We start from the raw sequence: 27,039 nt of genomic DNA on the forward strand, positions 1-27,039 counted from the left end.
CAGAGCAATTACCGCTAACATGAGCCCTGATGGAGCTGGAGACATCTCCAAATAGAATTTACTATTTTGTAGCATCAGATGCTCACAGAAAGGACTTTGTACAAAATAAAAATTGCCCCACCAACTGAAACCGGAGCACGGCTACTTACAGAACACTTTTGTGTGTATGTTTTTTTTCTTTCAGAAAACCCTTGTCCAAGGCTGGCCACCTCTAACTTTTGTCACTGTTTTTGTTCTATTTTTCCTTTCTCCAACTCTTCATTTGTTTGCTCAGTTAAGAGGGCTGTCTATTTTTACTTGAAAGCTGCTGAGTGCTGAAAAAATGAAATGCTAATTACAGATGACAGAATTCTGGACGTGAATAGAATTATCAATAAATCATATAAGTTTGAGTGCAAAACACAATAAATCCCCATCTAAAAGTTATTGCCATATCGTGGCGGATCTATGCTGCTTTCTCACTTGCTTCAGCTCACATAATGAGAGCTGTTATAGACAGAAGTTATCTCCTTCTCTTCCCCTCAACCTGGGAGCTCCCAGCAGCATCTGTGGGTTGAGCCACTCTGCCATTCAGCATGCTCCCAACTAGAAAAAGCCTGGATGCCATGCGCTGAATTACATTACACACACAGATTTTTTTATTTGCTCTGGAGAAAAAAGGATGCTTAGTAATTCTTTGCTCTATCAGTCCAACAAATAAGTGAACACAAGGGGGCTTGTTGGCAGACAGCATTGTCCAGAAGGTCAACACCTTGGAAAGAAAAGCAGAGGAAAATATGGCACACTCTCTGAGCTTACACAAACACAACACACAAACAACTGAGAATGCCAGTTCTATGGCTGCATCCTCTCATCACAGTTTCACATCCATTTGTAATGCAACAACAATCTGGGGGAGGAGAGCTCCTCCATAGAGAGAGGAGTAGTCAAGAGAATAAACAAAGGAAAGATGTGATTATCTGCTGCTATTGCTAGTGGTGGATTTTGCAGGGCTGGTGGTGGGGAGCTCTGTGATGGTAAAAATCAGAGAATCACACTGCAAAGAGATGAGTCATGTTATAGCTTGAGCCCGACCCCTCCCAGGGAAATCCTATATTCCTCTAAGGAAACAGAAGAGATCAGAAGTCAGCCGGTTCAATTGTCTGCAAGCTCTTCCTCATGCAGCTCGGGGGTGGATGAGCAGAATGTTAAAAAGCCCACAGACCTGTTGAGAACAGGCTGACTCCAAACGCCCACGCATGAGCTGTACACTGGCTTCGATCCACTTAACTACAGAGCAGTGAAGTTCACTTGGGAGATATATCAAGAAGTGGGAGGGCTTCCAATAAAAAGTCCCATTTGGATAACAATGACCCAGGGCCATTCACATTACATTAACTCACCGGCTGACATCTCCTAAACATTACACACTGTCCATCACCCCATCTCTCCCAACTCTGATCAAACTAATACTGATGGAGGGTGTCAGAATGGGCCAGCAGCTCATAAGGTGCTCCAACTATGTCAGCTCCCTCAACGCTAGCATTTATCACCTGGCATAAACTGCTTGCTGTAACACAGTCAAAATACAGTGCTCTATCTCCTCTTATTACTGCACCTTCAGGTCTACGATGGATCCCTGCACTTGGCAATGTGTTCTTATCTGATTGTTGTCTCTCACAGGGGAACACAACCTAGCCCCCAGTAGCACAACCAGGTGCCCCCAGGCACTCCTGCTCCTGTGGATAGAAATTAAGGCTTCAACTTCTGGGTTTAAAGTGACTTTTTCACTGATAAATACAGCAAATGTAATCTATTCCCCATATATTTATATACATCTCTCTCTCTCTCTCTCTCTCTCTCTCTCTCTCTCTCTCTCTCTCTCTCTCTCTCTCTCTCTCTCTCTCTCTCTCTCTCTCTCTCTCTCTCTCTCTCTCTCTCTCTCTCTCTCTCTCTCTCTCTCTCTCTCTCTCTCTCTCTCTCTCTCTCTCTCTCTCTCACAGATCTGGGGGAGGGTACCTAAACATTTCTGCAGCATTGAAGGTCCTCTTCTTCTACGCTGCTGCTACTCTCCTGTTATTATCGATGCATAGTAACTTTAATAACTCTACCTACATGTACATTATTACCTCGACACCGGTGCCCCCGCACTTTGACTCTGTACCGGTACCCCCTGTATATAGCCCCGATATTGTTATTTACTGCTGCTCTTTAATTATTTGTTATTCTTATCTCCTACTTTTTTAGTTATTTTCTTAAAACTGCATTGTTGGTTAAGGGCTTGTAAGTAAGCATTGCACTGTAAGGTCTACACCGGTTGTATTCGTGAATGTGACAAATAATATGTGATATGATTTGAACACAGTGGTATCCATCATTCTTAAATGTTAGAAGTTTGGAACCACCAAGACTCTTCCTAGAGCTGGCCACCCGGCCAAACTGAGCAATCGAGGGAGAAGGGCCTTGGTCAGGGAGGTGACCAAGAACCCAATGGTCACTCTGACCAAGATTCTGTGGTCTGATGAAACCAAGATTGAACTCTTTGACCTGAATGTCAAGCCTCACATCTGGAGGAAATCTGGCACCATCCCTACGGTGAAGCATAGTGGTGGCAGTGTCATGCTGTGGGGATGTTTTTCAGCGGCAGGGACTGGGATACTAATCGAGGGAAAGATGAATGGAGCAAAGTACAGAGAGGTCCTTGATGAAAACCTGTTCCAGAGCGCTCAGGGCCTTAGACTGGGTCAAAGGTTCACCTTCCAAAAGGACAACGACCCTAAGCACACAGCCAAGATAACGCAGGAGTGGCTTCATGACAAGACTCAATGTCCTTGAGTGGTGCAGCCAGATCTCGGACTTGAACCCGATCTAACATCTCTGAAGAGACCTGAAAATAGCTGTGCAGCAATGCTCCCCATCCAACCTGACAGAGCTTGAGAGGATCTGCAGAGAGTAATGAGAGAAACTCCCCAAATATAGGTGTGCCATACCCAAGAAGACTCAAGGCTGTAATCTCTGCCAAAGGTGCTTCAACAAAGTACTGAGTAAAGGGTCTGAATACTTATGTAAATGTGATATCAGTTTTTTTTGTCATTATGGGGTATTGTGTGTAGATTGATAAGGGGAAAAAAACATTTTAATCAATTTTAGAATAAGGTTGTAACGTAACAAAATGTGGAAAAAGTCAAGGGGTCTGAATACTTTCCGAATGCACTGTATTTATTTCATATCTGTCAATGTCAAAAGAAGATTGCTACTTTTGAGCCTGCTTTGTTGTCATGATGAAAAGCAAATGGAAGCTCTTTTAAAAGCATCTTGACCACTTGTGGCCAAAAAAACGATGTCATGTTTGGTCTCAGTAAGCTCACCGAGTTTTATTCATTCTTTCATATGGGTTTAAAAAGCCCTTGAGCCTCCCTTTCTAAAGGTTTACTGAGACTTGTTTAAACAAGGTATTAGAATACTGAGGTACTCATGCTGTGCCTGTCCCTTAAATATTTGGCCACAAGAGCTTAATTACTTAAAACATGACCAGAGTTAAATGATTAGTGCAGTATTAAACAGCTTAAAACCAATAGGCTTACAGTAACTAGTCTACCTAATGTAGGCCTAACAGCTCCAGCTGGGGACAACGGAAGAAACGTTATTCAACCATGAATCAAGAGGGAGTTTTGTTATTGCAAATATCAACAGTATCACCACCAAATGTGTTGATAACACTGGGTTAGCGACTGCAAAGTAACAATAGGCCCCACTATTAAGAGTGACAGCAATGTTAAATGTAGCCTATTAGTCTCCTCCCAAGTCTGGAAATTCATCTTGACCATAGTTCACTCACTGTTTCACACACAATTTAACACTAGAAGAGCCGAGTGAGCCATTTTGACTCAATATGATATAATAATTCAAATATCTCTGCCATTTTTAAAATCATGCCCCCCTCCATCCTTGACTTTTCCTAAATATGTCTATTTAACACACATATGTTGTAAGAATTTTGATAACACAAACCAAATGTGATATAAGCAGTTTTAAGAGGACACGTAACTTTTTCAATCCTCCTTTAGAGTCACGACAGGTAAGACGTTTTGATTTCTATATAGTATCAGAAAGAGCAAATTCTGAGGATTCCAAAACCCTTAACATTGCCAAATAACTATACAAATTGAAGAGATGAGCTCTATTTCAAAATATAACTTTTTCTAAGAGTAACCACCGTTCCAATGTGCTCCACAGTGAGCACACGGCAATGGATAGCCTACGGTAACATAAACTAATGAAAATGCTATCGTATTTTTTGAAATACATTTTTTTTCGTATTTTGATGTTACCCAAGACCTTCATAAACACAAACAAAATATAATTTCCCCAAGAGCATACAGTATATAAATGCATTTATTAAGGCGTCAGCAGGCTTCAGTTTGGCTGGCGCCTAGCCGAACTCGGCTAGCCAAACCAAATGAATGTGCTCACATACCCCCTTAAAAGACCTTCACTTGAAGGTCCCTGAGTCAATACAAGTTAAAAACACCTTTGGCAGCGATTACAGCTGTGAGTCTCTAAGAGCTTTAGACACCTGTATTGCGCAATATTAGCCCATCATTTTTTTCATAATTCTTCAAACTCTGCCAAGATGTTGGGGATCATGGCTAGAAAGCAATTTTCAAGTCTTGCCATAGAATTTCAAGCAGATTTAAGTCAAAACTGTAACTTGGCCACTCAGGAACATTCCCTGTCTTCTTGGTAAGCAACTCCAGTGTAGAATTGGCCTTTTGTTGTAGGTTATTGTCCTGTTGAAAGGTTACTTCCTCTCCCAGTGTCTGGTGTAAAGCAGACTGAAGCAGGTTTTCTTCTAGGATTTTGCCTGTGGTTAGCTCCATTACGTTTCTTTTTATCCTGAAAAACTCCCCAGTATTTGCTTATGTCAAGCATACCCATACCATGATGCAGCCACCACCATGCTTGAAAATAAGGAGGCAGTTACTCAATGGTGTGTTGGATTTGCCCCAAGCATAAGGCTTTGCATTTAAGCCAAAAAGTGTATTCTGTTGCCGTGTTTTTTTTGCAGTATTACTTTAGTGCCTTGCTGCATACAAGATGCATGTTTTGGAATATTCTGTATACTTGTATTCTTCTTTTCACTTTATCTGTCACGTTCCTGACTTTATTTTCCTTTGTTTAGTCTTTATTTAGTTGGTCAGGACGTGAGCTGGGTGGGTATAGTCTATGTTCTGTGTTTCTATGTTTAGGTTTGTCATATTGGCCTGATATGGTTCTCAATCAGAGGCAGGTGTTTTGCATTGTCTCTGATTGGGAACCATATTTAGGTAGCCTGTTTTTCACTGTTGGTTTGTGGGTGAATGTTTCCTGTGTCAGTGTTTGTGCCACATGGGACTGTTTTGGTTAGATTTACTTTTGTTATTTTGTATTGTGTCTTGTTCAGTTTATTATATTAAAACCATCGACACTTACTACGCTGCGTCTTGGTCCGATCCCTGCTACACCTCCTCTTCAGACGAAGGGGAGGAAATCTGCCGTTACATTATCATTCAAGTCATTATTGTGGTGTCACTACAATGTTGTTGCTCCATCCTCAGTTTTCTCTCATCACAGCCATTGAACTCTGTTTTAAAATCCTCTACGGCCTCATGATAACATCCCTGGGCAGTTTCATTCCTGTCCTGCAGCTCAGTTCAGGACAACTGTAACTTTAATGTGTCTGGGTGGTTTAATACATAACCTACAGCATAATTATTAACTTGACCATGCTTAAAGAGACGTTCAATGTCTGATGTGTCATTGTTACCCATCTACCAATCACTGCCCTTCTTTGTGAGGATTTCAAAAAGCTCCCTGGTCTTTGTAGTTGAATCTTTGCTTGAAATGTAATACTTGACTGAGGGACCTGACATATGTTGTACGTATGGGGGACAGAGGAAGGGTTAGTCATTCAAAAATCATGTCAACCCCTATTATTTCACACAGAGTGAGTCCATGTAACTTATTGTGTGATTTGTTAAGCCAACTTTTTACTCCTGAACAAATGTAATCTTGCCTAAACAAAGGGGCTGAATACTTATGCAACAACTATATTTTAGTTATGTCATTTAAAAAAATATATATTCCACTTTGACAGAGTATTTTGAGTAGATTGTTGACAAAAAATTGCATTTAAATCCATTTGAATCCCACTTTGTAACAATAAAATGTGAAGAAATCCAGGGTGAATTTGGCAAGGCACTGTAAGTGTTTAAGCAGGGCCCTCTTGGAGTTTGTCACACCTCTGTAATCTCATAGAAAACAGAGAAGCAGTGCTCTACCCTTGCTATTCAGTCAGAGATCCTCCAGAAACAACACAGATTCAGTAGAACATTGAACACTGTCTTATCCTCTTCCCAGCATTGGCCTCCCACTATGCTGGGGTTGTAGCAGTAAGGGGGACTGGGGTTGTGGCAGTGGGGGGGACTGGGGTTGTAGCAGTGAGGGGGACTGGGGTTGTGGCAGTGGGGGGGGACTGGGGTTGTAGCAGTAATGGGGACTGGGGTTGTGGCAGTGGAGGGGACTGGGGTTGTAGCAGTGAGGGGGACTGGGGTTGTGGCAGTGGGGGGGACTGGGGTTGTGGCAGTGGGGGGGACTAGGGTTGTAGCAGTGAGGGGGACTGGGGTTGTGGCAGTGGGGGGGACTGGGGTTGTGGCAGTGGGGGGGACTAGGGTTGTAGCAGTGAGGGGGACTGGGGTTGTGGCAGTGGGGGGGACTGGGGTTGTGGCAGTGGGGGGGACTAGGGTTGTTGCAGTGGGGGGACTAGGGTTGTTGCAGTGGGGGGACTAGGGTTGTGGCAGTGGGGGGGACTGGGGTTGTGGCAGTGGGGGGACTGGGGTTTTGGCAGTGGGGGGGACTGGGGTTGTGGCAGTGGGGGGGACTGGGGTTGTGGCAGTGGGGGGGACTGGGGTTGTTGCAGTGGGGGGGACTTGGGTTGTGGCAGTGGGGGGGGACTGGGGTTGTGGCAGTGGGGGGACTAGGGTTGTTGCAGTGAGGGGGACTGGGGTTGTGGCAGTGGGGGGGACTAGGGTTGTTGCAGTGAGGGGGACTAGGGTTGTGGCACTGGGGTAGTGGCAGTGGGGGGGCTAGGGTTGTAGCAGTGGGGGGGACTAGGGTTGTAGCAGTGTGGGGGACTGGGGTTGTGGCAGTGGGGGGGACTAGGGTTGTAGCAGTGGGGGGGACTGGGGTTGTGAGACTGGGGGGACTAGGGTTTTAGCAGTGGGGGGGACTGGGGTTGTGGCAGTGGGGGGGACTGGGGTTGTGGCAGTGGGGGGGACTGGGGTTGTAGCAGTGGGGGGGACTGGGGTTGTGGCAGTGGGGGGGACTAGGGTTGTGGCAGTGCAGGGGGACTGGGGTTGTGGCACTGGGGTTGTGGCAGTGGGGGGGACTTGGGTTGTGGCAGTGGGGTTGTGGCAGTGGGGGGACTAGGGTTGTAGCAGTGGGGGGGACTGGGGTTGTGGCACTGGAGTTGTGAGAGTGGGGGGGACTAGGGTTGTAGCAGTGGGGGGGACTGGGGTTGTGGCAGTGGGGGGACTAGGATTGTAGCAGTGGGGGGGAGACTAGGGTTGTGGAAATGGGGGGGACCACTGTTTGATTAGGCTTCCCCACGCAGCCCTTTGATGAGGCGGACTGTGGCATTTGTAGGCAGAAGTGTTCTCAGTTGGATATTCCTCTTTCATAAATGGCACAGGGTCATTGCAATTCCACATATCGCCACATCAATAGCCAAAACTCCATATATTCCCCATTGTATCCTTTAACACATCTTGTAGAAAATATTGATAGGTATCGACTTTTTCTCTCACAACAGGAATAGAACAATGTAGAATAGAGTAATAGCATTTCTTACAGCACAAGTTATCTTTTTTTTATTTTATTTAAAAAAAAACATTTTCCCATAAAGTTTCCCACCAGATCAAGATAAAACAAATTTGCACACAAAGCCATTGAACGGAACACATTGAGAGAAAGTGGAGCTCAAAGAGTCAGAACAGCCCTATGGTAACATGGCATGTAAAAAGTGTGAATCTGGCTGTGAGATGCAAAGTAGTTTATTGTTGCTCTCTGGCATCTCATTCTCATTGTCTCTCCCCATTAGCCTGTGACCAGGGGTTGGCAGACGTCGACAGTTTCCTGTGGCAGATGCCTGGTGTTTCAATGGCTGCCCTTGATCGCCTTATGACAGATGTCAAGGCTCCTGTTGAACGGGCACGCCCCGTGCCTCGGTGTGTCTGGCAGACAGCGGCCATCCCCACGACACCCTCCCGCCCCACCTCTGCATCCATCAGTTTCCGACTATTACCTCCGACAGCCATCACATAAGCACCCAACGGTTCACATGCAAATGGGCCCAGACACATCAGTTTTGGAATTCTAATGCATCAGTCTTAAGCCTTCCACATGCTTTGGTTCGGCTGGTGCCTAGCCGAACTCGGCTAGGTGAACACATGCTTTGGTTCGGCTGGTGTCTAGCCGAACTCGGCTAGGTGAACACATGCTTTGGTTGGGCTGGTGTCTAGCCGAACTCGGCTAGGTGAACACATGCTTTGGTTGGGCTGGTGCCTAGCCGAACTCGGCTAGGTGAACACATGCTTTGGTTCGGCTGGTGCCTAGCCGAACTCGGCTAGGTGAACACATGCTTTGGTTGGGCTGGTGTCTAGCCGAACTCGGCTAGGTGAACACATGCTTTGGTTGGGCTGGTGTCTAGCCGAACTCGGCTAGGTGAACACATGCTTTGGTTGGGCTGGTGTCTAGCCGAACTCGGCTAGGTGAACACATGCTTTGGTTGGGCTGGTGCCTAGCCGAACTCGGCTAGGTGAACACATGCTTTGGTTGGGCTGGTGTCTAGCCGAACTCGGCTAGGTGAACACATGCTTTGGTTGGGCTGGTGTCTAGCCGAACTCGGCTAGGTGAACACATGCTTTGGTTGGGCTGGTGTCTAGCCGAACTCGGCTAGGTGAACACATGCTTTGGTTGGGCTGGTGTCTAGCCGAACTCGGCTAGGTGAACACATGCTTTGGTTGGGCTGGTGTCTAGCCGAACTCGGCTAGGTGAACACATGCTTTGGTTGGGCTGGTGCCTAGCCGAACTCGGCTAGGTGAACACATGCTTTGGTTGGGCTGGTGTCTAGCCGAACTCGGCTAGGTGAACACATGCTTTGGTTGGGCTGGTGTCTAGCCGAACTCGGCTAGGTGAACACATGCTTTGGTTGGGCTGGTGTCTAGCCGAACTCGGCTAGGTGAACACATGCTTTGGTTGGGCTGGTGCCTAGCCGAACTCGGCTAGGTGAACACATGCTTTGGTTGGGCTGGTGTCTAGCCGAACTCGGCTAGGTGAACACATGCTTTGGTTGGGCTGGTGTCTAGCCGAACTCGGCTAGGTGAACACATGCTTTGGTTGGGCTGGTGCCTAGCCGAACTCGGCTAGGTGAACACATGCTTTGGTTGGGCTGGTGCCTAGCCGAACTCGGCTAGGTGAACACATGCTTTGGTTGGGCTGGTGTCTAGCAGAACTCGGCTAGGTGAACACATGCTTTGGTTGGGCTGGTGTCTAGCCGAACTCGGCTAGGTGAACACATGCTTTGGTTGGGCTGGTGCCTAGCCGAACTCGGCTAGGTGAACACATGCTTTGGTTGGGCTGGTGCCTAGCCGAACTCGGCTAGGTGAACACATGCTTTGGTTGGGCTGGTGTCTAGCCGAACTCGGCTAGGTGAACACATGCTTTGGTTGGGCTGGTGTCTAGCCGAACTCGGCTAGGTGAACACATGCTTTGGTTGGGCTGGTGCCTAGCCGAACTCGGCTAGGTGAACACATGCTTTGGTTGGGCTGGTGCCTAGCCGAACTCGGCTAGGTGAACACATGCTTTGGTTGGGCTGGTGCCTAGCCGAACTCGGCTAGGTGAACACATGCTTTGGTTGGGCTGGTGTCTAGCCGAACTCGGCTAGGTGAACACATGCTTTGGTTGGGCTGGTGCCTAGCCGAACTCGGCTAGGTGAACACATGCTTTGGTTGGGCTGGTGTCTAGCCGAACTCGGCTAGGTGAACACATGCTTTGGTTGGGCTGGTGTCTAGCCGAACTCGGCTAGGTGAACACATGCTTTGGTTGGGCTGGTGCCTAGCCGAACTCGGCTAGGTGAACACATGCTTTGGTTGGGCTGGTGCCTAGCCGAACTCGGCTAGGTGAACACATGCTTTGGTTGGGCTGGTGTCTAGCCGAACTCGGCTAGGTGAACACATGCTTTGGTTGGGCTGGTGTCTAGCCGAACTCGGCTAGGTGAACACATGCTTTGGTTGGGCTGGTGTCTAGCCGAACTCGGCTAGGTGAACACATGCTTTGGTTGGGCTGGTGTCTAGCCGAACTCGGCTAGGTGAACACATGCTTTGGTTGGGCTGGTGTCTAGCCGAACTCGGCTAGGTGAACACATGCTTTGGTTGGGCTGGTGTCTAGCCGAACTCGGCTAGGTGAACACATGCTTTGGTTGGGCTGGTGCCTAGCCGAACTCGGCTAGGTGAACACATGCTTTGGTTGGGCTGGTGTCTAGCCGAACTCGGCTAGGTGAACACATGCTTTGGTTGGGCTGGTGTCTAGCCGAACTCGGCTAGGTGAACACATGCTTTGGTTGGGCTGGTGTCTAGCCGAACTCGGCTAGGTGAACACATGCTTTGGTTGGGCTGGTGCCTAGCCGAACTCGGCTAGGTGAACACATGCTTTGGTTGGGCTGGTGTCTAGCCGAACTCGGCTAGGTGAACACATGCTTTGGTTGGGCTGGTGTCTAGCCGAACTCGGCTAGGTGAACACATGCTTTGGTTGGGCTGGTGTCTAGCCGAACTCGGCTAGGTGAACACATGCTTTGGTTGGGCTGGTGTCTAGCCGAACTCGGCTAGGTGAACACATGCTTTGGTTGGGCTGGTGTCTAGCCGAACTCGGCTAGGTGAACACATGCTTTGGTTGGGCTGGTGTCTAGCCGAACTCGGCTAGGTGAACACATGCTTTGGTTGGGCTGGTGTCTAGCCGAACTCGGCTAGGTGAACACATGCTTTGGTTGGGCTGGTGTCTAGCCGAACTCGGCTAGGTGAACACATGCTTTGGTTGGGCTGGTGTCTAGCCGAACTCGGCTAGGTGAACACATGCTTTGGTTGGGCTGGTGTCTAGCCGAACTCGGCTAGGTGAACACATGCTTTGGTTGGGCTGGTGTCTAGCCGAACTCGGCTAGGTGAACACATGCTTTGGTTGGGCTGGTGTCTAGCCGAACTCGGCTAGGTGAACACATGCTTTGGTTGGGCTGGTGTCTAGCCGAACTCGGCTAGGTGAACACATGCTTTGGTTGGGCTGGTGCCTAGCCGAACTCGGCTAGGTGAACACATGCTTTGGTTGGGCTGGTGTCTAGCCGAACTCGGCTAGGTGAACACATGCTTTGGTTGGGCTGGTGTCTAGCCGAACTCGGCTAGGTGAACCGAACGAGTGCGCTCGCATACTCCCTTAAAAGACCTTTGCTTGAAAAATGAGAAAAAAGTGGCAATAGTAATGTTTGTCCTCAAAATAGTCAAAATTAATCTAAGATAACTAAAGAAATCTGTCATAAATGTTGACGTTTTAGCTGAGGAAATTTTAGTCCCACAATTTTACATCTAACCTAAGATGTCTAAGATGTTTGGTTCAGTATTTCTTAAATATTATTTTTCTTCATAAAAACGATTTGTCTCTCGTTGAATGACAACAAACATTTTAGTTGAGCTTGGTGTAAAGGGGCCTTATGTTTGACACAGACCAGTGTGACACAGAGGAGAAGTTTTCAGTTACAGGAGAACATTAAGCCTATGTAGGTCCAAGTCTACGCAAAGCGTTATGTACTGTATGTAACTGCTCTTGCCTCATGTCTAATTCTCTAATCAACATCCCTGTCACTGTCCCTCTAACTACCAGGACATCGCTGCCATGGCAACGGAACATCTTTAGCAACATATCCAATCTCACAACTTCAAACACTATTTATAAGGTCTGGAAAACTAGAGGTACAGGTTGAACAGGTTGTAGCAGAACAATTTTAGCACAACTAAATAATAAACAAGCAAGTAGTACTTTGGAAAAAGTTCAAATCTAGAAATCTGCCCTCAACCACTACCTACTGCGTTGGTAAAGACGTGTTAGGGGTGAGATCAAACAGCCCCTTTATGCACCTGTTAGATGACTCTGATTCTGACAGTTTGGACAAGCTGGATCGATCTGTTATGGCCTGAGGTTGACTACATGTAGGTTTTCCTATCATAATAAACATGAAGGTTTCAGGTTTAAAGTAAAACCTCAGTTAATGTGTGGGTTTAAGCTTTCATCATAAAGGTCCTTGTATCGCATGTCATGTTCCAAAACGTGCAGTTTAAATTTTTTATTTTGAAAACCGTAAACGTACCATTTAGGCCGGCTGGTGGACTTCACCACTGGAGACATGCCATCTCTATACAGGCTCTTGGTCTTGCTAAAGTTGACAATGTTGAAAATCACCCTCTGAAAGACAAACGTGAACATTCCATTAGATTGGAAGAATTCAAGAACAAGAAAAAGGGGATGATATGAAAAGGTAGAAATATCAGAAGGGGAGAGCACTGAGAGGGAAATAGAGGAACGTTCATGATGCCAACACACCACTCATCAATCGTATATAATGACTAATTATTATGTCAGAGTAGAGATAAGAAAGTGAGCTTCAATACATTATAGTACAACACACTATAAAGTACAGATGAAAAGACTGGACATGTCTGTCAACAGATAGCATGGTGAAATGGTGGCCTAACAGATGATCATGCTGAAACAGACAGGCTACCATGGGGCCAGCTTGGCTTTAAAACCCTCATTCATGGCTGAGTGAGGGATATTTCCTACTCTCCCAGGAAATGCACTGGGACCCCCGTCCTCCGCCAGGATCCCTGATTAGAATCAGGGGAAGAAATATGGAGGAGGAGAGAATAATAAATATATAAATAATGATAATAATATCACCATGCAGTAAATGAATCCTATTGATGGACCATATCAAATTACCAACTAAGTCCAGGTGGTGGAAGTGAACTGTGTGCTACTGAAATCCTATTACAACACCCCCTCCTCTTCCCCCTGCCTCCTTGCCATCACAGGAGCAGGGATTGTGGCAGGCTGATTCAGACTTAGGTAAAATGACATTTAACTGATGTTCAGACTGGCAGCAGGCTCCTGTACCGTGGAGATAAGACCATCGCTGCTGGCATTTCAATTACACTTTACTGCCCTGCACATCTGTTGCCAGCCTACTTTCAGCTTTTCCTCAGGCAAATACATCCTCATTCTCTGCCTTACATTGGTCATCTTTCTTCTTTTTCTCCAATTCAGATTGTCTTATTCAGTGGCTGTGTCTCATGCCTGTAATCTATTTGTTAAGCGTCTGAACTCCGAGGGGGAGCTCTGTACTCCACCAAAGCAGGCAGGCTGCAACAGTCTCTGTGCTTCTGTTAAGACAAGGTGATTAAAGAGGTTCCTTCCCTCTTCTTCAAGCTCAACACTAGATCACATGAAGACTCACACAAGGAAGAGAAGACAGTGTGTTCTTTGAAGTCATATTTCACTGAGACCCATAAACATAGAGACCTGTTATTGATTTCATTGCATGATGCACAATGGTGTTGTATCTAGGCAGATTCACTGTATTATAGTCCAAACTCATTGCAACAGCATGCATGCCTGAAAGTTAATCATCCAGCCAGCATACCTGTGAGGGAATTTATACAACATGTAGATGGAGAAACTGAGCGACTGTTCAAAAAACAGTAGACCAAACCACAGCATATAGGCCTACAGTACAGTGCTGATGCTGCTGTAAGGTTTGGCTCTCAGATTGATCACATCATTGGGGGGTTGAATTTCTTAAGCCTTTAAACCTTCACCCTTCACTGGCATTAACAGGGAGCAGAAGTGGCATGAGTGTGACAGATCTACACTGGAGGGTCATCATTCATCATCCACTTCGACACCGAGCCTCTCACATGTACCCTACACTGCATCATAGCTCATATGTGTCCCTGTCCTTTATAATGGAAAATCATCACTAGCCCTGATTGCCTCTCTGTGCTTATGCACACATTAATCTTTCCACATCCAAAAACTGCTGGTACTGCTGATGCTGCGGCTCACATCTGGATGTTTTAGCTGTGCTAGCTGTATTAGCTGTGCTAGCTGTATTAGCTGTGTTAGCTGTATTAGCTGTGCTAGGTGTACTAGCTGTATTAGCTGTGCTAGCTGTGTTAGCTACCATGAGGAGTGGCTCTCCAGCGATCCTTGCCAGTCTGCAGAGTCCTACAGCATCATCATCGAGGCCAATGGGAGATTGAGATGAGGACGAACGAGGAGTCCAATTCGAGAGTCTTTTTATTTTGGGGTCATTAAGTGGTTTGTGTGGCCCACGCTGCCTGGAGCCCACTCATCACACGCATGAAGACTGACTGGCGGTTGGGTGCTGTAGGCCCACCACTCTCGTTATAAACTCTGCCTACACCCAGGACCAATTTGGGTGCCCGTCTCCCTAGGTGAGGTGAGCACTGTCCTGGAAATGTAATTACACATTGAACAGTTTGAACAGATTAACATCCAGGCTGTCTGAGCTGTCATCTCCATGAAGCATGTCAAACCCCCCTATGTCCCTGTCACTGCCAGAGCGGAGCCCAAACAGGTGTCTCTCTGTCACCCTGCAGCACACACCATGATACAAGCACCGTGTAACCACTATGTAACCATTCGTTGAAGATTTCTGCCTTTGGCGAAACCTTTGGCGAAATAATGTAAAATGAATAAAAAACAAGAAATTCTACATTGAGTACTATCTCATACATTTCTGAATGTTTTGATCTAGCTCCAATGTGTTGACTGTAAGCAGCAGAGAAGGAAGCAGTGTTGGGGAGTTTTGAACTACATATAGTTCAACTACATATTGTCGTAGCTTGGTGGTAGTTGAACTAAATTCAAATCTTGGTGGTGTTTTCAGTAGTTAATTACTTTTTTGCCATGTAGCGGTGTAGCTAACTACTGGAAGTACACTTCTTTTGTTAAATGAAAATAAAATATGGATGACGTATTTTTTTACGTAATCAGACCTGCCTAATTGTCACTTTTTGTGTTTAATAGGCTTAATTACATATTCTGTTAACATCTGACCCCAGAGTGATCTATTATTGCAATGTGTAGTCTATGACATTTCAGATTTAGTTATGATAATTTATCACAAAGTAGTTTGAATGTAGTAAACTATATTTTCTAAAAAGGTAGCTTTAGTGTAGCTCAACTTCTTCCAGTGTGAAATAATTGGTAGCTTGGTCAACTATATTTTCAGAGTAGCTTCCCAAACAATTCCCCCAAAACAATTTAACATTTTAGTCATTTAGCAGGCACTCTTATCCAGAACAACTTACAAGAGCAATTAGGGTTTAGTGCCTTGCTCAAGGACACAGATGTTTCACCTAGTCAGCTTGTTAACCGCTAGGCTACCTGCTGCCCCTGACAGGCATCAGGGTAGTGAATGTGAAGTGTGGCCCTCACCTAACCACTGACCTCTACAGAAACACAGCACTCAGAGCTCCCAGGCCAGGCACTGATAACCCAGTCCAGGCTGCACACTAAAATAGCTCTATGTCAAACAGCGTTTGGGTGCAAAATGCTGTCTTTTGATACACATCAATCCACAGTGAGGCCAGCTCCTGAACTGAAACCAGCACTGAAATATTAAAGAGACTATTCTTAATGGGGTGGTAGTCTATATGGACAATGCAATCCCTTTACCAGTGGAACAAAAATACACAACATGTGATCTAGCTAGCTAGAAGTGCAAGTTGAGAGATCCAGGGAAGTGCAGCAAAACATGATGAATCATGATTCAGACTTCAGAGTTGAATGGTAGACACTTTTGTTTACATTGAGAATCAAGGGTCATGGGTACTAAGTAGAGTTAAGTGGTCTAGGGAGTGAACAGGAAGTGACTCATTGCCCTCTATGGAACACATACAGAACTGTAGAACCAGTGGATCTGTGTCTGTCTGGCTCACAGTACACAGCAAAGAGCCCCTCAGTCATCACTAGAAACACTCTTTTTACGCCATTTCGCACGGTGGGCGGTGCTACAGTATACGTCACAGTGGGCGTGGATTTAAAAGTGCAAGGACTGTCAGATGCGCGTCCATGTTCAACGAGAACCCTCCGCTTGGGACCTCATTCTTGACCTCTTCACCAACATCACTATGATGGGTTTATAAGTTATTGTTTACAATTGCATTTTCATATTAGTACATAATTGCTTTATTTGAACTAACGATAGCTAGTTACCAAGTGGCTGGACCAGTTTTCCCAAAAGTGAACGTTGTGTAATGTCAAGTTTAGCTTACTAGCCAACCAACAATGTCAATGCCGCTATCAAGCCACTCTACTAAATTTACCTGAATTAAAAATATGACTAGATTGAATCTAATTTCACTGTGATTGGTTAGTCATCATGCAATAATACCTGTATACTCTCAATCAATGAGATGAATTATTTGTGTTTAGATGAACAAGATCAGAACTACTGAGCCTAGCCTACCCTTTACCCCTCCCTTTTCAGTGACTGATGTGAACTACAAAAAAAAGCAAACCAATACTTCAGGTCAGTATGATCAATGATCATGTATAAATACATTGATATGCATGATACGTGTGTGAGTTGTACAGTAGTAGAAATAGCTGCATTAGCTCTATGTGTGTGAGCATCTCTCTATCTCTCCCAATGTGATATTTTTTTTTTTTTCTTAACAATAATGAATTTGGTATCAGCGTTGCTGGCTTAATTAAAACCGGTTAATCTGATGGATTTTGTATGTCCTTGGTCTTATTTATTTGTTTGAGGGCCTATACATGAGGCCAACTTTACCATATTATCCTGGAGGTATACTTACACACCCAGTCTCATTACTTTGTGTGAATGATATCTCTCTACTTAAAACGATGCAAAATTCGAATACAAAATCATTTGTTTAGCTTCTTTCAATTCTGTGGCTGCATGAAACAGGAAACATAACGTGAATTCAGCGATTACAATTGTTTACTTAATCTTTGTGGCTCCCTGACGAAACAGAATAACATCCATTACTGTAGTTAGGCTTAGCCAACCAGTACTCTATGGCTTAGCGGTGTGTTGAGTAGATTCTACGATCCGGACTTGAGCAAGTGCTTGGCTCGTTCTCGACCAATGTGTGCACCAATGACTGTATATGGTGTGCACCCGTATGCGCGCTGAAATCTTCAGCACCACCCACCGGGCGAAATGGCGTGAAAAGAGTGTGTCTCCAGTCATCACAGACACCCAGGCTTATTGTTCGTGGCAGCCTACCTGTTCCTCTCCAGCAGGCTTTGATCAGTCGATCGCTGGAAAAGCATCACCACCAGGCCAACATCAGATTCACAATGAAGTGACTGACAGCCCTGATGCCACGGCAGACAGGAATACAGAGGGGAAACACAGGGGCGCCAGCAACAGTTCTTCCCTATAAAACATAGGGCTAGACCTCAGCCTAAAGATACGGCAAGGGTTACATTTCACGCTTTTAGTGCTATGGGGTATGCCTTTGAGGATTCACACAGTCAGAACACTACAATCCCAAGGCTTTACTCTACTGGTCCCAGAGGTGAAGGTCCTGTCTAACGCAACACAATCATGACCTGTGGTTAACCTCCCTTCATCACACCGGTTGTAAAAAAAAACTGCATGGCCATGAGTTCAAGATGCAGAGGGACAGGGTTGTCTCCTGTGGGGGATTAGCAGGAGCAGGAGAGCTCTTTGCTTTGGAAGACCTGACAGTACGCTCACAAGCTGCCAATGTCAGCTCAGGGTGGCGGCCTGTGGAGGGGACGCTGACCTCAGGTTAAAAATATTACACTGTCAGTGGCATCTTCTGTTGTCTTCCTGTCGCCACCTGAGCTTCACATGGACAAAGCAAAAATAGGATGTTGTTTTTGGGGGTTTTGTATTGTTTTGAAATGTCCTCTGTAAAATAAAGTAATGTGAAGTCTCAGATACCTAACTATTGATCTGAAGACCTGCTGGGTAGCCTTTAAATGTCAGCTTTTAATTTCCTTCTCAAAAAAATATGTATTCAAAAGTCTTGTTTCAGAGCTATCAGATTACAGGAAACGGTGACAGTCATTTAAAGCAGCAGTCAGACCTTTTGTTTGGATAGGCATTCACAGCCTTTTGTATTGGTATCTATTATTTATCCAGAGAACCAGGAAGTTCACGCTTTGGGTCTTTACGTGAAAGGCAATCTATAAATCCATTGTATGGCCATGTACGATTCAAACAAGTTTAATTAGGCCTTTCCTTTGAGTGTCTGACAGTCAAGCTCAATATCCTCCAGACAATGTAGAAGGTCAGACATAGAGAGACAATAATACCCTCTGAGTTCAAAAAGCATTCCATTAACCTATTGAGGACATTTCTACAGCTGAGGCAATAATAATATAAAACTGCTAAAATACTTTGTATAACAGACTCGGCACTACTGCGCTATGGGCGCATTTTCAAGCATATATATACAGCATATAACTAAGTTACCATATGTAGCCTAATAGATGCTTGTCACGCCCTGACCTGAGATATCTGTTTTCTTTATATTTTGGTTAGGTCAGGGTGTGACTAGGGTGGGTACGTTAGTTGTTGTATTGTCTAGGGGGTTTTGTATGTTTATGGTGGCCTGATATGGTTCCCAATCAGAGGCAGCTGTTTATCGTTGTCTCTGATTGGGGATCATATTTAGGTAGCCATTTTCCCTTTGGTGTTCGTGGGTTCTTGTTCTATGTTTAGTTGCCTGTCTGCACTACTCATATTAGCTTCACGTTTCGTTTTGTTATTTTGTTCGTTTGTTCAGTGTTCGTTCTTATAATAATTAAGAATGTACGCATACCACGCTGCGCCTTGGTCCGATTCATACGACGAACGTGACAATGCTTATATACAGTGTGAATATGTATGCATACTTTGAATGCGTTAAATGTATTGATTGTGTGTGTGTATGTTTTCCATGGTCAGCTTGCCACACTGCTTCAGATATGACTCCACTGCCTCCAATGTAATCGGGAGAGTGTTTCGATAGCTCTCAGGCAATAAAACACAGCGAGCTTTGACGCATGCTGTGAGCATGCAGCTATCTTTATTAGCCTGGTCTTCATTTCTCGCCAGCTGAATTTTCAGATGGATAAACCCTTAACCAGATAAATATGAGGAATATTGATATCTGTGTGCCACAAAGTATCTCTGTGCTCACACAACCCTCCCCTATCAAACATGTGTCTTCTCCAACATCCACACAAGTAAAGAGCAGAGCGATGCATACTGACAGCCCATGCTTTTAATATATTCACCTTGGCAAGAGAAATGCCCATGCTCTAAATATTAAGTACAATCTCTGGTCTCTTGAGGAAACCTGGCTATTTCTCTCCTACTGAAGCATTTCCCCTCTATGATTCCCTCCTGTATGATTTAGAAGAGCTGCCAGTCCTACAGGTCCACTCACCTCATACGGCCAGGCTAGAACTAATGACAGCCTCTACAGACAACAGTCTCCTGCTGCAGGAGGAGGACCAAGAAGATCGTCAAATCAAGAAATGAATAAACCTAATTCAGAGCCAACTGATGTTCCTCTTGCTTTAAACATGGCAGAGTTAATTTGCTCAGTCTAGCAGCTCTCTCTATCTCTTGCATCTCTTGCAGCATTTTTGCTCAGGGTCCCCCGTCAAGCCCACTCCAGAGCGCTGGAATTGTCAGAAGTGATGGATGACTATCAACCTTCTGCTGTCTTCCGGACCGCTCCTGGGAGATTTACAGGCCCGCTGACTACCAGGCATGAAAACCAATCTGTTTTTCTCATTCCTCCCTCTCTCCCTCATACCACCTCACTCTCTCTATTTCAACTGCCTCTGTTCCTAAAAGCTTTTCTAATGGAGAAAGTGTGAAAAACAACACAAATATTCACGCAAACAGAAAAACCAATTTGTCTCTTGAAGGGCATTCTTACCATGTCACTACACCATAACATCTTTATACTGACTGGCTGGTCTCTGACAACCTATCTGGTGTCTCTACATCCAACTTCTCCACAGGCCAAGTCACAGAGACTACCCATCTATATGTATGGGTTGTAATTATAGCACCCGAAAGGTGTGAGGCTAATTGTGCTCTCAAAATAGTAATTACTTTATTATCATGACTATTCTGGTGGACATAATGATCGTTAGAAGGCATTATGTTAATGCAATTAAATGGTTTCATTCTCCCACTAATTGGGGGTATTTTCCAGGGTCAGGTCCTTAAATAAGCAAAGTTGCATCTAAACCCTCCTTTGGGCTAAAAACTGAATAGAGAACAGGAGTGGACTAAACTGTGTAACTCATATAAAATTCCAAGAATGTACTAACGTGATTGGACATAGACTATAATGTCAGAACAATAAGAAGACCACTTACGTAAGACTTATAAATTATTTTTGCTCATGCAAAAACCCTCTTCATCAGTCCTACCATGTCAATAAAACTACAGATTGTACATTTAGGCCTAATGGAAATTTACTGGCCTAAGACATAGGTTGCAACTCAATCAATTTGATGTTGCAATTATGTTTTATATGACCACATTTGATCTATGACTTTTCAGTAAAAAAAATTAGGAGACTAGGAGACATGCTGAATGGTGGAATAGATTTCTATTTAAGTATAGGGAGCTGACACATCTCTTCAGAAAAGAGGGTAATATACATAAATGAACATGTAAATGTTATTTTGATTGCAGTCTAATAACATGCAAAAGAGCGTTCTGACTAGCCTTATCAATAATTTGAGCTTGTGAAACGTGGCCACCTCCTACTCCTGACTGCAGTGGTACCTGAGCAAATGATCTCTAGCCTATCTGTCAACCTATTACACACTTTATGCTGAGGTTAATCAGACATGTTCACATTTTTCATTTATATTCTGCGGCTCATTAAATTCCAATGAAATCTTCAGAGGGCCCAAATTTCTCACAGATTGGAATCCTGTTCCTGTGCTGAGACATGTTTATGATGTATTTAATTATGTTTATTTGTCTATCTATTTTTGCACTGCAGCAGAGACCGGGTGGTGTGATTACCAAACATGCCATCATTGCAATGAACATCTAGACAGGAATGAAGGCTGAAGTATACCATCTCAGAGCTTAGCACACACACAAGCTGAAAAGCATCAGCTAATGGCGTCCTGGGATATTTTTAACCACTCTTACACTGAATCAATTCCCTGACAGAGAAGCACTTTTCTGGGAATGGTTTCCACTGCTCTGGCTGGGGTATGTATGCTGACTGGTTTGGTCATCCGTCTATATATCCCCACACAATGAGTTCCTATGCTTACCTGAAGGTGACCCAATGGAGCTGCTCAACAGTTTGAGTCTTTACCTTCGCTCTCACTGATCTGTCCACATTTAAACCTTCATCCTACAGCTTGAACTTAAAATCCTAGCAACCTCTGGGTAAAAAACCAATGATATTGTGAGGAGGCAGATGGGCATTGCAGAGAACCAATCTGGTCTTGCCATCTCTACGCCTGGTGTTGGGTGTGTGGGTTAAGTTGAGTATTTTAGATTTAGCTGCTGGAAGTGTTTCAGTCAAGCGCGCAAAAAATAGCAAGCATGAAAGTAAATATGTTATTTTGCTTTTCGCTCGATTTGCATGAATTACAAAATAGCCATTGGTCAATCCTGGCACACTGCTAAGAGCCATGGGGCGAAATATTAGTCATTTTGAGATGAATAATGCATTACTGTCTAGAGGGGAAGTGCCAACATCTAAGAGTGAACCTAGGATCCTGGCTATAAATAACAGGACTGGACATCTCACAGAGCCCACGCCAGCAGGTGCTCTCTCATCTCTCTACTACGCACATGAATATGCAGATCTGAGAAAAGGCCAAATAAATAAAAGCATCAGGGGTTTCCTGTGATAGTAACTGATGGCATTTGACCCTGCTCCATTCTGAGGGGGAAGATGATAGATATGCCATTCAGTCTTACAGCTGTTCACACATCAACAGAAGCCCAAATAAAAAAATGTAAGTAGCACGGCTTTATTGCTCGTGACACTCTGGAGGGTGAAATGTCAGGGCCGTGGTGATGGAGAGGAGAGGGGGAGGTTAATGAGTGTCCAGCACCGTTGGCAGAGGCATATTTTCGGCCTTGACAATAGCACACCCCAAAATAACATAGACACCAATTTGAAGGGGGAAAAAGAGAACAAACCTTGGTCAACAGGACCAACAACAAGGGGGTCCAAGGACATCACAGTCATGACAACAGTGCTGCGTTGGCAGGAAGTGATGTCACAGGTCAACGTTTTTAATGCAGAGTGATCCCCAGGGGACTTGGACCCCACAGCCCTGCCGGATCAGCAGCGGCTGCTGAGAGAGCTCAGTGTGAAAGGCTAAACATCTCTGAAGAATATCAATCTGGCTGCTGTGCACTCCTCACTCGTGAGGTAACACCCTAATTCATTTATCAGCCGCCTCTGTAGGGCCTGCTCCATGCTTTTTATTTCCCTCCTTTCCCTTCTTCTTTAACCCCTCTGTGTCTCGGCACATCCTACAGCAACAATGGCTGTGGGAGAGTATCGTAATGCGAGAGGTACACTCTGCCCCCATCTGTTGCTGCAGTGTTTGCACTCTGGCTTTGATTGAGAGGCTGTAAAAAAGCAATCTTCTAGACTAGGGCTCATCTACATGCACGCTGCGTGTCTGCCCACATGCCTCTGAGGGAGACAGTTAAAACATGGCACACAGTTTATTATGGAGCCATGCTGGTTTTAGCGCCAAGGGCCTCTTTGTTTGCAGATTATGAAAAAGGATCGAAAACGGACAACTCTGCTGCATCTGCTCGTGTCAACAGCTTGGAAAAGCAAGAGAGCAGAGTAAAGTGATATGTGGTTGTCTCACCCAGCTACCTTAAAATGAATGCACTAATTGTAAGTCGCTCTGGATAAGAGTGTCTTCTAAATAACGCAAATGTAAATGTTAAATGTACAGAAGTACAAGAAAGAGGACAATAGACTCAGACTCATCACTTGAAAAATGTGTTGAGATGTCTAATGGCTTTTTGTGATGCCTTTATAGCACTCCGCTAATGTAATGCATCATGACTCCAAAAATGCCTGCTCTTTATTGAATGCATGATCGCATTAACGCACAGAGTAACCTTTGCAACGTCATGCGTAACAAAAAGTGATGGTTTTCCTGCAGTTGACTGATTACAGTCTGATAACCATGGAAAACACCACACCCACCATCGATTCCCAGGAAAACAAATCAATAAACACAAGCACACACAACAGAAAATCCAAGAATTCTTCAAGCTCAAAACCTACAACCAGCACACCTTACAGCAAATCCATACCTTAAAGAATGACTGTAGCTGTTTGTTATTACATTCAGAACAAATGTTCCCTCATCCACCTATAAACAGACCACTATGTATCTTAGTTATGACACCACTCATGAAGTTATCTAGTTCTAGTGGAATGCATGATTCAATCATAGTGTAACATGGTTTACATTTTAAATTGTTGCGTATGAGCTGCCCCTACTGAAGAGTTGTTAACATTTCATTGCGGGATATATCATTAAATGGGAATTGGGGTGGCAGAGTAGCCTAGTGGTTAGAGTGTTGGACTAGTAACCGAAAGGTTGCAAGTTCAAATCCTTGAGCTGACAAGGTACAAATCTGTCGTTCTGCCCCTGAACAGGCAGTTAAATAAAGATAAATAAAAATACAGGAGAAAAACAAAATTTGTACTGCTCTTGTAGCTATGATAGTTTACATTTCCCATGATGAAAAGACATCCTATAAAACCTCTTGATGAGCATTTCTCCACTGACACACCATACTCATAAGTGTGTTAAAGAAAGGGATTAGTGAGTTGAGAATGTAATGCTGATTTATATTCAGTCTTTCACCTCTGGTCGCTGGGAGTGGGAATATCTCTCGATTGAAAGCCTTAAAACTAAAATATTGTACCCATGTCCCGATAGGCATGCCATTTGTATTAAACTAACTAAAGTACTATCATGCTGCATGATATTAACTGACTGAATATAACATAAAAAGCTAACAAGAACAAATTTGACATTGTATTTCGATATAGATTTTCCTCTGAAATAGGAGCACATTAGGATCACCGTCATTTCATTACATCCATATGTGCAGCACATACTAGCACTGCACATATTAGTGGAGGAAGACTGCAGGTAAGGTCACAGAAAGGTGAGAACAGACAAAACAAAGTTAGGATGAATGTTGGCTTACATGCCAAGATCTAAATGAATGGATGCTACAGTACCATACAAAATGAATCAACACAACATTTGTGCCCAAAAGGATCTGATAAATGCATAGATAAAGTCATCTAAACAGTCTTCTCCTCTCATATTTCAGTATAAAAGAGAGGCCTAATTAAATGCAGGAGTAAAACCCATAAAGATGCTAAAGAGAATATCAGTCCAGGAGATCAAATTAATGAATCCACCACATAGATAAAACAAGAAGAAGAGCGAGGGAGGAAAGTTTACACAGAATGAAAGAGGAGAGAGCGCAAGAGAGAAACAAAAAAAAGGTTTAGTTGATGAATCTGAGTTGCCATAGTGATAGGAAGGAGGTGTGTCACTCTTGGATATTAATAAGGATCATCAGTTTGGCTGCGTTCGTAAATTCACCCTGGCAACCTACTCCGATTTCAGAGCACTCTGGTTTGAGAGTGCCAGAGCGCAGAATAAATAGGGGAATTTACGAACGCCCTAAACTCGGTTGTTATGACAGGTGTAAGTAAACATCGACAAAAAAACGGAATTAAATTGTTGCCAGTAACACAGTTACAGTCATTAACCCTCTTGATAACAATAAAACACTCTAGCAGCTCTGCTGGTAAAATGAATGAGGTGTTCTCTCATTTGTGTCTGGAAATACAGTACATTCGGAAAGTATTCAGACCCCTTGACTTTTTCCAGATTTTGTTACGTTACAGCCTTATTCTAAAATGTATTAAATTGATTTTGTCCTCATCAATCTACACAGTGCACTCTGAACACTCCGAGAGCAAAACGCTCTGAATTTCAGAATGGACAATATGACAAGGCTCTGAATTTACGAACGCTCAGAGCACGCACTGACAGTCTAGAGTGGATTTACGAACGCACCCTCTGTGTATAGTAGCTTTAGCTAACTGCTTTACAAGCACATGATTGGTTAATGGCTGAGACACCTATATGTGACACTTGCAGCCCGACTACTAATATCTCTCTTATGGAAACTCAAAAGAAACAAATCGAAGTAAAGCTCACATATGAGCAGCTGAAATAATGAGTTTGGTTGTTTCAGTCGTATGTAATCATTGCTCATTAACAGTTGACTTTAGAGATCAGATTGATTTGACTGGTTTATTCCCTATCTGCCATAAGGGGATTACAGGAGAGCTGACTTCTCATGTCTTAAACACAAACAGCCTTGGTATGGTGGAGCAACACAACCGCTGAGTCACACCATCAACAACGTGCCACTGAATGGATACGCTTAGTGTGTGCAGGTTATCCAGCATTTTACTCTCCTTTTAACAACCAGTGTTTGTGCACTTTATAGAAAAAGTGTATGGTACTGAATGTTATGACTAGGTACTTACTGTTGAAGAGATTGTGATCCCTGTACCACTATCCAGCGTTCAAATTGAAATGGACTGATTGCAAGCTGCTATGACTGAGGATGTCTGTTGAAGGGCTAAAATGTACATGTTATGCTAAAAGTCATGCTAAAACGGAAAATATCTATAGATTGTGTGTTAACAATTTTTATGATGAACATCCTCAAAAGAACAAATGTTTTTCAACATGTACATGCATACAGTAGTAATTCCCCATGCTGACAAAGATTAAACTATGAAATACACAAAGTAAACTGAAAAAGGTACATCAAATAATTTTCCCCCCATGCCACAGTTGTAATAATTGAGCAGCGCTTTAAATATACATTAAAACTATGTAATTAGTTCTATGTTGGCCTATGATTGGCAGTTTAAATAAACAATAATCAATCACAATAGGTTAAATAAGTCATTTGAAAGACAAAAAACTGTTTAAATGATTAATGTATTAGGTAAATCACATTGTCACGCCCTGATCTGTTTCACCTGTCCTTGTGCTTGTCACCACCCTCCTCCAGGTGTCGCCCATCTTCCCCATTATCCCCTGGGTACTTATACCTGTGTTCTCTGTTTGTCTGTTGCCAGTTCGTCTTGTTTGTCAAGTCAAACCAGTGTTTTGTCTCAGCTCCTGCTTTTCCCCAGCCTCTCTTTTTCTCGCTCTCCTGGTTTTGACCATTGCCTGTCCTGACTCTGAGCCCGCCTGCCTGACCACTCTGCCTGCCCCTGAGCTTGCCTGCCGTCCTGTGCCTTTGACCCTAATCTGGATTACCGACCTCTGCCTGACCTGACCTGACCCTGTGCCTGCCTGCTGTCCTGTGCCTTTGCCACTACTCTGGATTATCGACCCCTGCCTGCCTCGACCTGTTGTTTGCCTGCCCCTGTTGCTGTAATAAACATTGTTACTTCAACACAGTCTGCATTTGGATCTTACCTGAAACGTGATACACATTGGCTTGCCCTGGTGTGTCACTATTAATACAAAGATATTACTTAAAATCCCTATCTATATGAGCATTCACTTTTGTGGCATTCAAGGTTGTAGTTAATGGCCTATCTTGCAAACATCAAATAGAGTACGTTTGATGATTATTCCGTCTGATAAATCATCAGATAAAAACCTTTTCAGTATCATAATGCAAGGAACATCCAAATAATGAAATCAGATTCAGGCAACAGGACACCTGTCTGTGAACATAATGTAATAAGATAGATGCTTTAAAGTCTAAATTTACTGAACGATCTCTTTAAATACTGTCAGTCAGAGAAGAAGAGT

General features: G+C 44.2%; 1 protein-coding gene across 1 annotated transcript in view; it reads right to left on the reverse strand.

Moving 5' to 3' along the window:
* agbl4 (ATP/GTP binding protein-like 4) overlaps nucleotides 1–27,039 on the reverse strand; it is a 182,547-nt gene that overhangs the window by 34,070 nt on the left and 121,438 nt on the right. Inside the window, exon 4 of the mRNA XM_039001677.1 lies at nucleotides 12,425–12,519. Within this exon, the coding sequence (XP_038857605.1) occupies nucleotides 12,425–12,519 (95 nt within the window). The remainder of the gene's footprint in view (nucleotides 1–12,424; nucleotides 12,520–27,039) is intronic.

This window comes from Salvelinus namaycush, chromosome 10, assembly GCF_016432855.1.
Source record: "Salvelinus namaycush isolate Seneca chromosome 10, SaNama_1.0, whole genome shotgun sequence".
NCBI lineage: Eukaryota > Metazoa > Chordata > Actinopteri > Salmoniformes > Salmonidae > Salvelinus > Salvelinus namaycush.